Source organism: Falco naumanni, chromosome 6 (assembly GCF_017639655.2).
Source record: "Falco naumanni isolate bFalNau1 chromosome 6, bFalNau1.pat, whole genome shotgun sequence".
Taxonomy (NCBI): Eukaryota; Metazoa; Chordata; class Aves; order Falconiformes; family Falconidae; genus Falco; species Falco naumanni.
The window spans coordinates 12,061,944-12,077,418 of NC_054059.1; the positions used below are offsets into that span (position 1 = coordinate 12,061,944).

A 15,475-nucleotide genomic window follows, 5' to 3' on the forward strand; every position below is an offset into this window, starting at 1 on the left:
ATAAGCATACTATTTTATTATCACCAAAGTAGGTCGGAGTCTTAGTCATGGACTGAAATCCCACTAAGTTAGGCACTGTACAAACACAAAAAGAAACCCCACACTTCACTGAACTTGCAATTTAAATGCAAGGCAGACAAACAAGAAACAGTGACTACATTTTTATCAGTGTATTAGACAGTGCCAAGTGGATTGTCTTTCTCGCTCTGTCACTAGAGTAACCCTGGAACAGTTGCGCCCTGGGTCAGTTAGCATTCGCCCATTTATTTCTATGCAGGAGACAGGCCAAGAATAAATCCTAATAGACAGCTTCCATGCAGCCTTTCTCTTGAGGAATGCAAGAGTTTCATCATATGGAAATGCACCATGTTTTGTTACTTGGCCAGAGATGTCAAAGAATGGCTCTTTAATTTACTAACAGAATAAATATAGCCAAAATACCATATAAAATGTGCACATTTGAAAACATAACTCTTATGCTTTTTATCATGGGTGGAGAAAAGAATTAACATCAGTGGTTCCAAAGTGTAGGTGGGAAGGCCCAGATTTTGAAGTTTTTATGTTGTACAGAAGGACAAAGAAGGAAGGAAGAAAGCGTTCGAGCAACGCAAAACACATGAGCAAAGATGGGAAAACAGTGTTCAGAGGGACATTCAGAATGGACAGGAACAGGATAAAACCATACATAATTAGTTAAAGGAAATACAGACATTTCATAATTATTAACCTTCTTTCTGACACAATCAGGTTTTTCCTAGAGGTCATTTATCAGCACACTGATTTCAGGAAGCTCAAACAGGCCAGTCTATCTATTCAAAGTTGTGCTGAAAGGAAGAAACCGCAATAGTTCCTGTGTATTACAGAAATTAAGTGTATTATTATAAGCAATTAAAAAAAAAGTATCAAAGAAATATTAACACAAAATAGTAAGCAATAATACTCAGTACCATACTGTATAATCCCTAAGTTTGGACTCAATAGGATGATCTGAATGAATACACTGAATCTAAGTATCTAACAAAAGGAAAGAGAATGAACATTTTCAGAAAATAACAGAATCAGACGCTTGTTTGTTCCTAATTAGCTCTATATTTAACTAAAATTAACTCTAAAATTAATAAAAATGTATGTATTATTCTATATTAAGCCAATAATTAATTTACCTTTTTCTTTAACAAGCTTTCATTTTTCACCCGCAAGGGGGGAGCTTCCCCATACAGTTGGAAAAAAGCAAAGGTTTGGATTCCAGTCCACCTGAACTCAGCCCTCAATATGCTGCACAGATGATCCACAATTATGCAGCTTTACCAAACACAGTTTGCTTCATGCTTCACAGTTTTCCTCTAGCTCTCAGATCAAAAGACTGAGTAAATCCTGAGTAGCAGCTCATATAACTTTTATGATATACAAAAAATACATGCATATGCAAAATACTCAGTAGTAGGATGTGGCAGGGGAAAGGGTCATCTTCTAGTCATAATGCCTGAGTAAATCCTGAGTAGCGGCTCATATAACTTTTATGATCTACAAAAAATACATGCATGTGCAAAATACTCAGTAGTAGGATGTGGTAGGGGAAAGGGTCATCTTCTAGTCATAACGCCTGAGTAAATCCTGAGTAGCGGCTCATATAACTTTTATGATCTACAAAAAATACATGCATGTGCAAAATACTCAGTAGTAGGATGTGGTAGGGGAAAGGGTCATCTTCTAGTCATAATGCCATGCCACGTTTCAGGCTAGCTAGTTTGAACTCCACTGTGTAGCTGCATTTTGGAAAGTGCTCAGCAACTAAAATCTGGGCAAGTTTTTTTAAAACCTTTCAGCTCCCTCTTGGACCCTTAAAAAGTGCTCCATGACCTGAAGCTCTCGCTGCTTTTCTCATGCCTGCTACATCCAGTGCTTCAATGTTCTTGAGAATTGGTCTTCCATGGAGAAACCTAAAGAAGTCTGGAGTTTCTCTGCAGGTCCAAACACTCTCACAGCTCCTGAAATTAAAGTCAACCTGCTTGTCAGGTATTAAGTCTTTTTGAACATATGATCCTAATTCCTCCCTGCTTTACTATCCCCCTCTTTGTAATGACAACGCTTGTCTTCCTACTGGGCAATTTACCAATAGGAAAAATTTGTTGCTATTTTATGAACTAGATGTACAGGAGAAAGGTAAGTGACAATGAACAACCAATAAAATAATGAACATGTGAACAAACAAGCAACACAGAAGACAGAGCATGTTAACAGCAGTGAAACATAATGCCTTGCCAACTGTCAGAGATGAAAGAAAGGACTCAAGATTTAACAGTTTGTGACAACCTTTTTCTCCATGTCTCTTGGTAAGTCAAAATGTACTTTTTTCCTTTTCAAAAATCAGATTATTACATAAATTTGTACTGCAAATGGCTATCAAATTCATTACTTAAAGGGTGACAAAAAAGATTAAGCTAGTGTCAGGAATACTGTGGATTTAGCCCCATGTTTGCCCACCTTGGGCAGAGCCTGCCAGAGGAACAGCAGTAGAATTTCTAACATTGAGCAAATTCAGTGCAGCCAATGAAGAAATTAATTTTTATTTCCAGGAATCCTCTATTTCAACTGAGTAAGAAATTATGATTACAATTATCCTTAACTTTGCTTATCTGTCCTCATACTTGACATGGATTCTGAAGCTTCAACATCCCTAGCAGTAACTTAGCCCTCAAGGGGAAGAGAGAAGTACTCAGTCAATCTCTTTCCCTCTCCAGCTTCTTCTTTCCCATCTGAAGCCCAATCTTGCTTCCCTGCCCTTTTGGAGTGTTTTTGATAAGTTTTCCTTTTTTTTTTTTTTTTCCCTTCTTTCTGTCTTTTCTAGACTCTTCAACCCCAATTGATGCCACCTTTCCTTATATATCATGTTTTATAGACCTCAGTCTCACTGCTCTTCTGCAAAGTCTCTCCAGCGCACTCACAACCACCTTAAACTGGAGAGAGGGCTTTATTAGGAGTTTAAAGGAGAATTCAGCTATATATCTTTCATGACATCCCCATTTATATAGTTACGTATCTCAGTGAAGTGTTGGAATTCTTGTCAACAGTATGACTTTTTTCGCCACTCATGTTCAGCTTCTTTCATTTGCATATGCATGCATATACTTCACATAATTCCATATACACAAAACACACTTCTTACTGCCCAACAGTAATTTAACAAGCACTTGTTTACAGCTCCATAAGCACTGTAAATCACTTCAGTTACTCAAAAGCACTTAATATTGATAGCACTGAATAGTGTTAGCGCTGACCAGAATTCTGAAAGCAGTCATTTTAGATTATATTTTCATTAAAATCCGATTCAGATATAGATCTAAATTACTGCACAAGGACTACAAGATAAATTGGAACTAATTTCTTATAACCTAGCAAGGGTATTTTATTTTACGCTAAATAGTGTAATAGTTAAAGCTCAGACACATTTTTAAACAAATTCAGCTGTTTTTAAAACTCCATGCCCAGCTCTCCATATGAACAGATGTTAAAATATGCTAGCAGATGTTACAGTACAACTTGATTTGACTACATTCCAGATTTGAAAAATACCTCAGTGAAAAAGTTTAGCTAAAAACATTTAAAACCAGCCTTCTCTTTTCTGTAGCCTTTTCTTGATGTTTTATTTAGGTCCATTTATACACCCTTCTGCACACGTGTGGTTTCTCTCTTAGCTCACAAGTTACCTTCCTTGCCAGCAATATTACAGCACCTGGAAGAAATGACTGGGACAGGGATTTAATTTATGTTCTCCTTCCCACAGAAGCACCCAAAAGCACGAGCACCCAAAGCAGCACTCAAAACACCAGAGGACGAAGGGGTCTGATCTTCTCCTCCTGGAGCTGAGCCAGCACCAACACATTTCCTGCAAACCACAGCATCCATTTCTCCTTCTGACCTCCAAGCCCTCTCCCCCTGGTCACAAGCCCCCTGCCTCACAAGTGTGCATAGACCAAGATCTCGACAAGATCCCTGCCCCTAACACTCTCTAACCAGAAGGGTAATGCTATAAGAATGAAATGAAATTAAATGGAGTCACTGTTCTTCCCAGTACTGTAAGAAAGGCATTATGAATGAAACATCTTCACTGAAAGAAACCAGAATGTGATCTCAGAAGGTGTTTTTTTTTTCAAACCAGGCTCCAACTCTATCATGCTCTCCTTACTCCCAGTTAAATCCGTTAGCTAGTATACAAAGTGTGGTTTACTTCACTTTTTACCATTTTGCTGACAATATGCAAGTATCAGGCATATTTTCAAGCCTGAACGATGTGAACAAAATACACGTATAGGCAAATAGAAACAATGAGTATGCGAAATGTAAAACCATTAGCACATCTATTTACATAAAAGTACATGAGCAGCTTTCAGTACCTCCTCACATTGTTCCAATTTCCAACATTGTTTTATCTTCCAGTTTCAAAGACTGCATGACAGAAGTCTAGAATATCTATTGTATCTGTCACGGGATAAAAGAAGTTACATTCAACCTTGTAAGGACACAAATCTACTAGTTCTAAACAAATTCTTGGTTTAAAACTTTTAAGAAAATATTTTTTCTCAAACTTACTCCAAATTTAGTTTGCATTCTTCATGGGATAGCAGTAGGCAGAAGCTGTTCCCAGTTTTAAAATTAGGTATGGATTTCATTTGTAATAGTCTGGTTTATGTTATTCTTGCAAGTCTTTGAAGCAAGTATGAATGCAATCTATGCCTTCCAAGAGGACTCTTTTGCCTTGCCAGGACAGCATTAGTCACTAGGAACCCGGTCCACTTAATGTTCAACTATTACCGATTTCAGAAGAAGGAGTCCTGTCACGTGTGTTAACAATAGCATGAAAACAGTTATCAACAATCAGTAAAAGTGTCCTGTAGAGGGTGCAGATGTTTTATAAAAAGAAATTTGAGATTACTTTTTTGGACATCGCTAAACAGCTCTTTCTCTAGATTTACTCCAACATAGAAACAACTCGATGTAAATCTTTTTGGTCCTCTGCCAAAGAGGCAAAATCCCAGTGGATTGCAAAAGACATTTATTTTTTGGAAAGAAAGTATCTCTAGTGCTTGCAAATTATTTTAGTAATAATTTTGAAGAAATACATATTAAATGGTTACAGTAAATAGCAGGGGATGCAATACTGAAATTAGCTTCCGTTGTATTGAAGAATACAACTTTTAGAATGTTGTTTGTACTCAGAAGATAGGGTAATGCAATCCTGAACAACATTTCTAGGAAATGGAAAAGTTAAAAAGTAACTTTTGCACAGCATCTACTTTATATGTTATTTTTGCCTATTGATTTTTAATACAGCCTCATCCACTCTACCTATACCTTACACTTCTGTGTGGCATCATTTTCTTTTAAAAATCTTTGTAAGCCGTTTTCCATAGAAAACTTTTATTTTAGTTGTTCAATATAGAATTGAAAACAGTACATCTTTACTTAATTGCTGTGCTTTATATTGGCACTCACCAAATGTGAACATTAATTTTAAGATGTTGTTTTTTTCTTGGATGGGCTTTTCAAAGTTAAAAATTTTATTTGCGATAACTCTGTCTTTCCAGCTCCATTTACATTGCTTTGGCATCAGATATATGGCTGAGCTGATATTTAGATAAGACAGGATGGATTCCAGACCCTCCTGGACTTATAAACGAAAGTGCTATAACTAGAGACCTGTCCAGTATCTCACCCAAATTACAAGCAAAGCACTGAAGCAATGGTGGGTGAAATTCCGTTTGTAAAAATGCTGTTAAATAGTTAAGAATTGTATTCTGCCCTCAGTTACAGGCATTTTTAAATTATTTGCATCAATTTTGTAACACTACATCCCTTTATTGTGGCATTTTTTCTTTTAAAATACTGAAGGATTTCTAAAAGATTTTCTTAGGTAATATAATTTCCTACCTTTCCATTTATTCTTAAGAAATACTGTAGATTTTTTTTAAGTACCGATGAAAATTTAATTCTAAAAATAACTGGTTACTTTACTACAAAAATGCTTCTGCTTTCTCATTTGTATTCACATTTCCTAGCTATTTTTCTGTACTCCACCCCCAGCTTCAAATGCTCTCCACTTCTTTTCCCATGACAAAGACTGTAAAAGTCATATCAAGATCAGGCAAAAAAAACATTAACAGCTACACCTCAGAGCTATTAAATTAATAAATATATTTCTGTAATTAATGTATTCCATAACCCCATATACATATAATATACACACACGTATATATATTCTGATTAATAACATGGTGCTAGCTTACTGACCAGTAGAGATAAGGTCTCAAGGAATGCTCAACGATATCAACCAAGTATTGAGTTGGCAGTGGTCAGACAGGTCCCTAACATACTCCTATTTATAATTTTTATTCAAATACAGTGACATAGCACACTGGTATGATACAGACCACGGCATCCACTGCCTAAAGGGGGAGGTGCCTAAACATGTATCTCAGAGGTAACCAAGAACTTGATTCAATTATTAAGAACATGAGCATTTAGTGACATTTGAAATCCTCTGGGATTCATAACACTGAAGGAAAGAAGTCCAACCCTTCATGGTTTAACAATACAATGGGAGACTGGTCAAAAACTGAGATTAGTGTCGAGCCTGAAAGCAACCATCGAACGGATTTACTTACAAAGGATCATTACAGAGCAAACTATGTCAACATATTGATATCAGTATCAATGACTTTCAGCCTGGACTTGACTTTTACATCAAAGACCTTCCAATTTATAATGATACACCTCACTGAATATGAGAAATCCTTTCTACTTCATAAGAAACCTCAAACTGATGCACACAAATGAAAGCAAAAAACAAAGATGGAAAGGAAATTTTACATTGCAGACCACTACTACCAACAGAGGAAATCAGGGAAAACTACACAAATCCAGATGTCAGCATAAAATATTGCCACAGTATAAGGGAAAGAGATGTGCTCTCTTAGAAAGACAGCACAGTTGAGACTGGAAGGGACCTCTGTAGGTCCCTAGATCAAATCTCCTTTCTCAAAAGCAGGGTCAGCTACAGCAAACTGCTATGGGGCTTTTCCATTTGGGATTTGAGAATCTTCAATGACAGAGACTGTGCACCTCTGAGAGATATTTTCCAGTGTTTGACAACCCTGACAGTCAAAAAATTTACGGTTTTTTTTGTCTAAGCAGAATCTGGATGAAAATTTCAGGGTCATGATCATCATTCCTCCTTAAAAATGAGCAGCAAAGAAAGCTTCCGTATTTAAATGGAAACTTAATGCTTAGACAGTTAAAAAAAACAGTTATTCAGATGGAATAGAAGAGAAATGTCTCTTTTTACATTTATACCTGGAGCTTTAGGGGATGTCAGGAGGCCACAACATCAGATAAAGACACAGACAAGTTAGCATACATGAATCAAAAGGCATGTCAGGAAACAGTGCCAGGAACTAAAAGAAAATGCAGACAAGCCGTTGGCATTTTGAGTATGAACACCAGCAGCAAATTTCCAAGTTACAAACATAGATAATTAAACTACAGAGCTAAACGCTAATTCCAGAGACATAAAAAGCCTTCAGCTCACTGTAGCGTCACTTAAAGACAAATACAGGTCATAAGACAGTTAGTAGGCTCTACCACAGTCTTTTCTGACGATACAAATGTTCACCATTCATTGACTTTGTTTAACTTCTTCAGCTGGTAGAAAGGCTTTGTTTTAAAAGCCCATCATGTACTCTACTTATGCTTTACTGCTGAGTGTTACCATCAACAGAAGAAGACAAACTGAAGTAACAGACTTTAAACATACTTGTAATCTTGGGAGCAAATTCATCTCAACAACAAGTTAGGCAATTCTCATTTCTTTCCTATATAACACTCCCTTGCCCTGTATGCTGTCCTTGTTAACAATGAATTCTGGCAGATCCTTGACATTTTATTAAATGTAGGAAAATTTTGCATGCCTCAAAACTGAGATGTCAGTAAGATTATGATGCTTTACAATAGTCTTCTCAGATTGTTACATAACTCACTTTCCATTTAAATTCATTCACAGAAAATTATTCTGGATACAGACAAAAGGATGAAGCAATGACCAAGGGAATACAGACATCGAGAGAATAAACCAAATTCTGTCAGTTCTAGGTGAAAGAGGGAAAAGAATGAGAAATAAAGGCACCAGCTGATGCTACCTGTAACTACCTCATCTAAGAATGCAAAAGGAAACATTGCAAACCAAATGTAAACAGGTACAAGACACTTTTCAGTTGGGAAAGAAAATAGGTAAGAGGAAAACCAAAAGTGTATGTTTAAAAAAGAGGCAAAAGAGAGAGAAAAATACAGATATATTTTTTCCCCAAACCATGGCCATGTGCATAATATACATAAAGGTCCTTACCTTTTTCACTGACACTTTCACTTTCTATCTCCACATCTTCACAGCTAGTATATTCTGGTGTTGATGCCCCTTCTTCCTCTGAGCTACTAACTGACATCTGCCTTTTCTTTCCGCCTCTTTTTGCTCTATGAGGCTTTGGAGGGGATGGCCGCACTGATTCCGACTGGTCAGAGCTAAGGGAATCATTCCTTAGCATGGTCTCCATTTTCTCCCGCTTTGCTTTTCGCATGAGAATAGCAGAGCTAGGATCAAGGCGGCTCTGTTTTTTAAAAGAATCGTGGTTCTTGTATTCTACGTGCTCTATAGGAACTGGACTATGCCTGGGAGTTGGTGGGCTATGATTAGTTAATTGTTTAGAAACAGAAATTCTTACATCACCTGTTCTGTCTATAGAGTACGACCTCTGAGTTTCCACAAGAGATTTTCTGTCCTGAGTTCCCTGTAATTGTGAGCGTTTTCCTAATTTATTCTCAGGTACCTCCGCTTCCTCCATTTCTGTATGTGGCAAAGCTACATCACTGTGTCTTCTCTCGTGCCGTGCTTTAGAAACTTTTGCATGCATGCGCATCTGCTGTTCCTCAGGATGCGGTTTTACAGGGTATCTTGCCAAATTGGGGTCACTCCTGTAACGGGTATGATATTCATCTTCCTTCCTTTGTTTTTCATCATCAGGCACTTTGCCTTCCTCAAGTTTCTCTTGCAAGTCTGGGTAGTCCTGTGACTTGCCTTTCTCCAGCCTTCTACCTTCGTGCCGTTCTTTTCGCTCCCGGTCATCTGTTGGTCCTTCTTTTTGAAGTGAGGATTTTGGCACACGCTTACGCTCACTCTTTATACCTTTGCCATTCTGGTCTGAAACCAATATTGTCTTCTTTCTACAATGAAAAGGAGTACAATAATTTGAAGAATTGTATGCAAGATAAAAATGCTTGTGTACAGTGCTACCATCAATAGACTCTAAACCAGGATAAGCTACAGCAAAACACACAGAAAGGTAGTGGATCCATTAACATGAATTACATCTATTAATCCTTCCAGCAATACTTTTATTTTCCAATAGCAAACAACTTCCAGAGCCCACAAAAACATAAATTATGGATGGTCCCAAGTAATTAATAAAATCACAAAGAATATTAAATTGGATAAATGCAGATAAAAAAGAATTTACCCATGTAAGTAGGAAAACTCAAAGTTGTCTTTGTAGCAACTGCAGCACTATGACAGTATTGGAGTATGTCATTTTTCTGGCAGCAGTCATGAGGGTTACAGACTAACCACACAATTCTCTTCAAGCACCCTGACACATAAACACCACCAAATGGAGTATATTCCCACAGTAACATTACAGAAAGAAGTAATATGGATATAAAAAAATGCAAAAGAGAATATATCCAGAAACAATAATATTTGACCTAGTTTGCTTTATTGTACTAAAAGTCTAAAAAGAAGTGCCCATTTCATAAGTATACAAAGAAAAGCAAATTGATTCCTTGAGACAAATTAATGACATTCCTTTCTCTAGTAATAAAAGAAGATAAAAAATTTCATTAATTTCTCTACACAGCCAAAGTACAGAACAATGAATAATGAAGCTGTGTGAAAATTATTCTCTCTCTCTCCTCTTTCATCTTCTGCTTTGGAAGAATAAGCAAGCTGAAGAATCATAAAGGCCCTTTATAGTAGATATTTTTATTTCTCTCATCATTCCAGTTGATCTTTTGTTTACTTGTTCACATATGAATCCATCGATTTTGAAGAAGGCTGAACACAGCTATACACTGCATTCGAGATGAACCTGCACTAGGACAAAGTCACTAGGGCTTTGTTTTGTGGCACTGAATCTTCCCTTCCACAACTGATACATCTTCACATTACATATCACAGATGCATCCAAGAGGACAGGCAAATTTGGATATGATCCAAGTTAAGCTCCTGCCTCCTTTTTTCCATCTCCTATTCCTCCTGAGTTTTTGAAAAATAAATGGAACCTGAGCTTACCATAGATGCTCTCCATTCAGAAATCTTGGACTTCATTTGAAAGTCTCAATGACAAGTTGAGAACATTAGTATTCTATAATTAATATAGCCATCTCACTTTTGGGCAGCAAAGCAGAAATGGAAAGCATTTTGCTTTCCTAGAAGTGTCCTTCATCTGAGTGACGACTGCTCTGGGGGCCTTCCCAGTGTTAGGGAAAAAAAGTCAACAGAATTAGGGGAGAACACCATGTGTTTGTTTACATCATAAATATTAATAACACCAACCTGAGTTTTGGTACAGGGAAACCCAGACAGACTTCACCCACACAGTAAGTTACTAGCCACTGTTCATTATCTTGAACATCCTCTTGATTTGCTGCTACTCAACCTGTGCATCACAGTGAACGCAGCTCAGTAATTTACTTATTTACTCACTTAAAATATAATAGTTTCCTTCTGGTTGGCTCTGTTCTTGCATACAACTTGCTCTGAATTCAAGATGGTACTATTTCTGTTCTTCATGAATGTTGACTTTGCAGGTGTAAATAAGCTCTTTTAATTGTATTATTTTTAATCACAAAAGAGGAAATATCATTAACAAAAAGACAACACATAAGAATATCTGACAGAACTACACAGGGTGGGGCTGTTGTTTGTTTAGGGTGGGAGGTGGGTTTTTTTAACTTCTAGTACATTATTTCATCAAGTTAAAGGCTTGCTCTTTGTTTTATCACTTTGAAATACCTGCCAAATTTTAAATTTAAAAGTAACCTACAATTCTGTATTAAAAGCGAACACCAAAGTGCATTGAAGTACATAAAAATATCCCCAAAATAAAATTATCTTTTTTTTTCTTCATTTCTGTTTCACAGACCGAATCAGACAATGTATTTGATGGTTATCTTTCTCCAGTCATCAAATCATCTTACTCTTTGTTTTTACATGGTTCTAGACACACACAAGGCCCATCTGACAGGCTTGTGCAATATTACTGAACTAGCATTTATAACTGTGAGGCTCCATCAAGACAGAAAGCATTACCTCTCCCTTGGAGGTTCACTTCTAGACCTTGATGAAACTTGCTTTTGGTCCAGGCCCATAGCCAGCTGCGATACTTCTGCTCCTTTCCTATGGTCAGACTGCACACTGGAAGAAGAGATTTCCTGTGATGAGGCAGCTGCTGTACTTAAAGGAGTCTGTGATCTCGATCGTTCTTGAAGTCTTGCTTTCTTTTCTCTCGGTGCATCTGAGCTTCCACCAGTTGCCGTATCACTCAGTGCTCCATCCTGGCTGGGTGAGGGCTGTGGTCCACTTCCAAAAAACCACGCTCCAGATTTCGTTAGGATTTCTTGTTGTTTTCGACATAAATTGCATACCCACATAACCTAGTTGAAGACAACAAGAAGAGTCAGTGCAGCTACCCCTCAGACCCTGAAATGCATGCTCACTATCACAGAGCAGGTATGATCCCTCGCTTGCCCTTAAACTGGTGAGGCTGGTGCTCATGACAGGACCCAGAACATGCTTCTCCAAGCGCTGACTGCATTGGCTACAGCCAAGCATCCTACAGGCACATGCTATGCGAGCTTCTCCAAAACGTACTGTCCACATATGCCAGTCCTACCTGTAGCAATCCCCCATCAGCCCAGCCCTAGCTTTCTTCTGAACAAACACCAACATGGCCAACTTGTTGCTGGTGTTGATGCAGTTATGGGGGTGGCTTGGGTTGTTTTCGTTGCTGTGGATCACTGTCAGTACAAGCCTACCAGACTCTAAATGGAACTTGTATCTTGGGTGGCAGAGTCCTGCCCACCTAACTCCCAACCTCTGCTGCCACAAAAAAATAACATGGTATTTCCCTTTGATTAATTTTTCTCATGTAAAATAACTCAACATTATCCAGCAAATAAATTCAGCATTTACTGTGCACGGGTTTAGCTACATCCGCAACAACTACTTACCAGAGATGTAAGGTAAGACCTAAAGAAACCTACTAATAGAGAACTAAATGTGCCAATGAAAAGAATGCAAAAGTATGATATTTTGTACTACTTGGAAATTATTATTTACCATCTCTGAGTTACAGCTGAAAATAATACTTAAAGAAATTAAAGGTGTTTCCCTGGCAATCACAATTAAGCTGTGTACATAAACAGTGCTTCTTAGGCTTCTTTTTTTTTTTTTTTTTTTGAATTTCAGATACACAGATAAACAGGAGCACATACAGTAAAGCAAGACTCTATCTTTCAAGTGTGTATATAGTACAAGACAGTCTTAGGTACAAGAGTAAATCACCAGAGAAAAACTGAAGGTTAATCAGGACTCTGGTGTGTGAATATTTCAGAAAAAAATGAGACAAAGACAGAAGGAGCTTTGAGGCAGATAAACAAAAAAAGGCAAAATGCATGAAGAATACACAAGAGGTAGGAATTCTGTCAGAAATAAAAATAGAGATGAGAAGAAACAAAGCTGACAGCTAATAAGGAAAATGCGAAAGAAAATCTTTTAGTTTAACACAGGAAGAAGTAAAAGAATGGGTAAAATTGTAAAAAGGGTAAGAAGGATGACAAAACTTGGAATGAAAAATATGCCTAAATTATTTCGTGTAAACACAGGCATGCTGCAACCATCGCAAAATTATACAACACAAAATTAAATGGAACAGAAAAAACAATCACTTTCCGGGGAGAAACTGCAACAGGACAAAGCTCTGGTACTGAGCTCTCTTATTCTCTGGCCTTGTGAGGAGGTGCATGGCTCACATGGCATGATGAAAATTTTAGGCATTTTACATTTTTAACATACTTAAGATTTAGTTAAAACACCCTAGAACAGACTATCTGTTTAGGTCTGAAGACTGTATCAGAACTTCCAATACCATTTCTGCACTGTTTGACCAAACCACACTATGATGACATCCAACTGTTTTCCCTGTATCTGGATTGTTCCTTTATCAAAAGATGACTGTTATATTTCTTCTACTCAAGAAGGATAATAAATGCCTATTAAAAATTAATTAAAAAAACCTTAATCAAAAGCTACAGTTTTTCCAACAGTAGCAGAAACATGTATTACAACAAAAAAGAGATAAGCCTCAGTAGGATAATAGGAGTAGCAACTTCAACAAAATAAATGCTAGTCCTTTAATAAAGAAATCCCTTGATTCCAAAATGTCTTATTTCCTTCATCTAGTATACCTCACAAAACAGAGATTCAGTTTATCAAATTATCTATTCTAATGTAATAGGTTTTTAGTCTACCTGGTATTATTATTACAGGTATTTAAAAAAACAGCAAGACTTAAACTGATAAACCCCCTACATTTTAAAATGTCTTTATAGACTCTGACACAATTGTTAGCTCATTGTACAGCAAGAGTGTGCATGCACATGAGTCTGTGTATAAAACCTATGTCAATGCTATAAAACAAAGTCATTAATGAAAATTGTTGTTGCCTGTATGTTATCATTTTACAGGAAAAGTTGAAAAAAGTGTTAATAAAAAAAATCAACTAGAGTTCATTTAAAGGAAGGATAAGGAATACTAAAGTAAAATTAAATATTGTAATTAAATTACGTATGTGTGTATGCATGTAAGAACATTTAAATGTGTAAAGATGGCAGCAGACTTCATTTACAATTTAATGTATTTGATCATTTAAGATATGTATAAAGTATGTAATAAACTCGAAGAAATTTCCATCGATTTACATAATCACCACTGATATTGTAATTCATTTTATGCAAAATATTATGAGAGCCAAACAAACAGGAATAGCTAATGCACAAATAGACACAGAAAAATACAGAATATAGAAAAAAGAAATACTAGACATGTAAATACAAACTCACTTTCTTACAGCTGTCTTTAGACACTGCAGTTTGGACACAATACATACCAGTCACCACAGATTATACACGTAGGAAATCTGCATTATACTCACATAGAAGCTACACTACCATCCCTGTTAAGGAATCTCTTCAGCACTTAACAGATGCTATGTTTGCTCTGAGATATATTCGGTCCAAAAGGAAAAATAAAAACTTTTCTTTAAGAGGAAAAAAAAATTAAATGAAACTTGAGGTGACATAAGAGTTTCCATGACAAAACTGTGTATTGAAAAACATTTTTAGAGAAGTATGTGGAGCAAGCAATTTAGCAGCATGCAGGAATTATATCCTGATTGAATATACTGGGATATGGTCCAAACTAATCTAAACTAAAGCAGGTCTGTGTAATAACTTATCTTAACAATCCACAGATGTTAGGCAACCAAACAAATGCTCTGATGAAGGATTACAGTTCTCTAATGTGGCTTCTGGACCTCCACGTGATGCATCAGTAAAATGAAGTGTTAGACAATTTTACTCTGTATCTTCAAAAATAGTTTCTGTTTACTCTTTCCTGGATGGTGAGCTCTGATGCAGTGCTACAGTGAGTCATTCAAGACATCCACAGCCTGTTTTTTGCTGTTGGCTTTGTTTCTGGTTTATTGCATCCTTACATAAGTCAATGCATACCAGCACATGAAGCTATTAAAGAGAACAAGTAAAGGGGTGCTCCTCATTCAAAGGGTTCATATGCATGGCTCTGTAAAAATGTGCATTTTCACAGCATAGCAAAGGGTTCTGGGCTTTACTGCTACATAACAAAGACAAAGTGGCACATACAGGACTCAGCAGAGGTGGGTCAACAGTTCCCTCACAGATTCGTGTGGAAACTTTACAGGCTGCGTGAAAACATGCTAGAAGGATCCCATGCTTGCCTTCATGTGGAATACAGAGTATTTCATTCACAGAAAAAATAGTCCTCAAACTTACTCTTACAGGTACTGTTGAATGTGATCCACAATGAGTAGAAACAGTATTCCTGTACTAACACAACATGAAATTCCAACTTGAAAGAGCCCATAGTAAATAATATATACAACGATAAAGCAGAGAAAAAGAGCATTTTCATTTACAAAAATAAAAATACTGCTTCATGATTACATATTTCAAAAATGCATTTTAGAACAAATAATAATAAAAAAAAAAGGCCTTTTTTCAAATTTTACTTTGGAGGCTTCCAAACATGCACTGGAAGCTAAAGTTACATTAGGAA

General features: G+C 36.8%; 1 protein-coding gene across 49 annotated transcripts in view; it reads right to left on the reverse strand.

The window, feature by feature from the left end:
- RIMS1 (regulating synaptic membrane exocytosis 1) overlaps nt 1-15,475 on the reverse strand; it is a 335,719-nt gene that overhangs the window by 177,118 nt on the left and 143,126 nt on the right. For 41 of the 49 annotated variants that reach the window (XR_005828502.1, XM_040598585.1, XM_040598579.1 and 38 more), the window contains exons 4-6: nt 15,193-15,246; nt 11,414-11,757; nt 8,399-9,270 (exon numbers count right to left, since the gene is read on the reverse strand). Coding sequence is in view for 48 of the 49 variants with exons in the window: in XM_040598585.1 (XP_040454519.1) it covers nt 8,399-9,270; nt 11,414-11,757; nt 15,193-15,246 (1,270 nt within the window). In the remaining variant the exon portion in view is untranslated. Of the gene's footprint in view, nt 1-8,398; nt 9,271-11,413; nt 11,758-14,315; nt 14,563-15,192; nt 15,247-15,475 lie in introns of those variants that run through there. The other 8 variants (XM_040598588.1, XM_040598553.1, XM_040598546.1 and 5 more) reach the window with 3 other exon arrangements.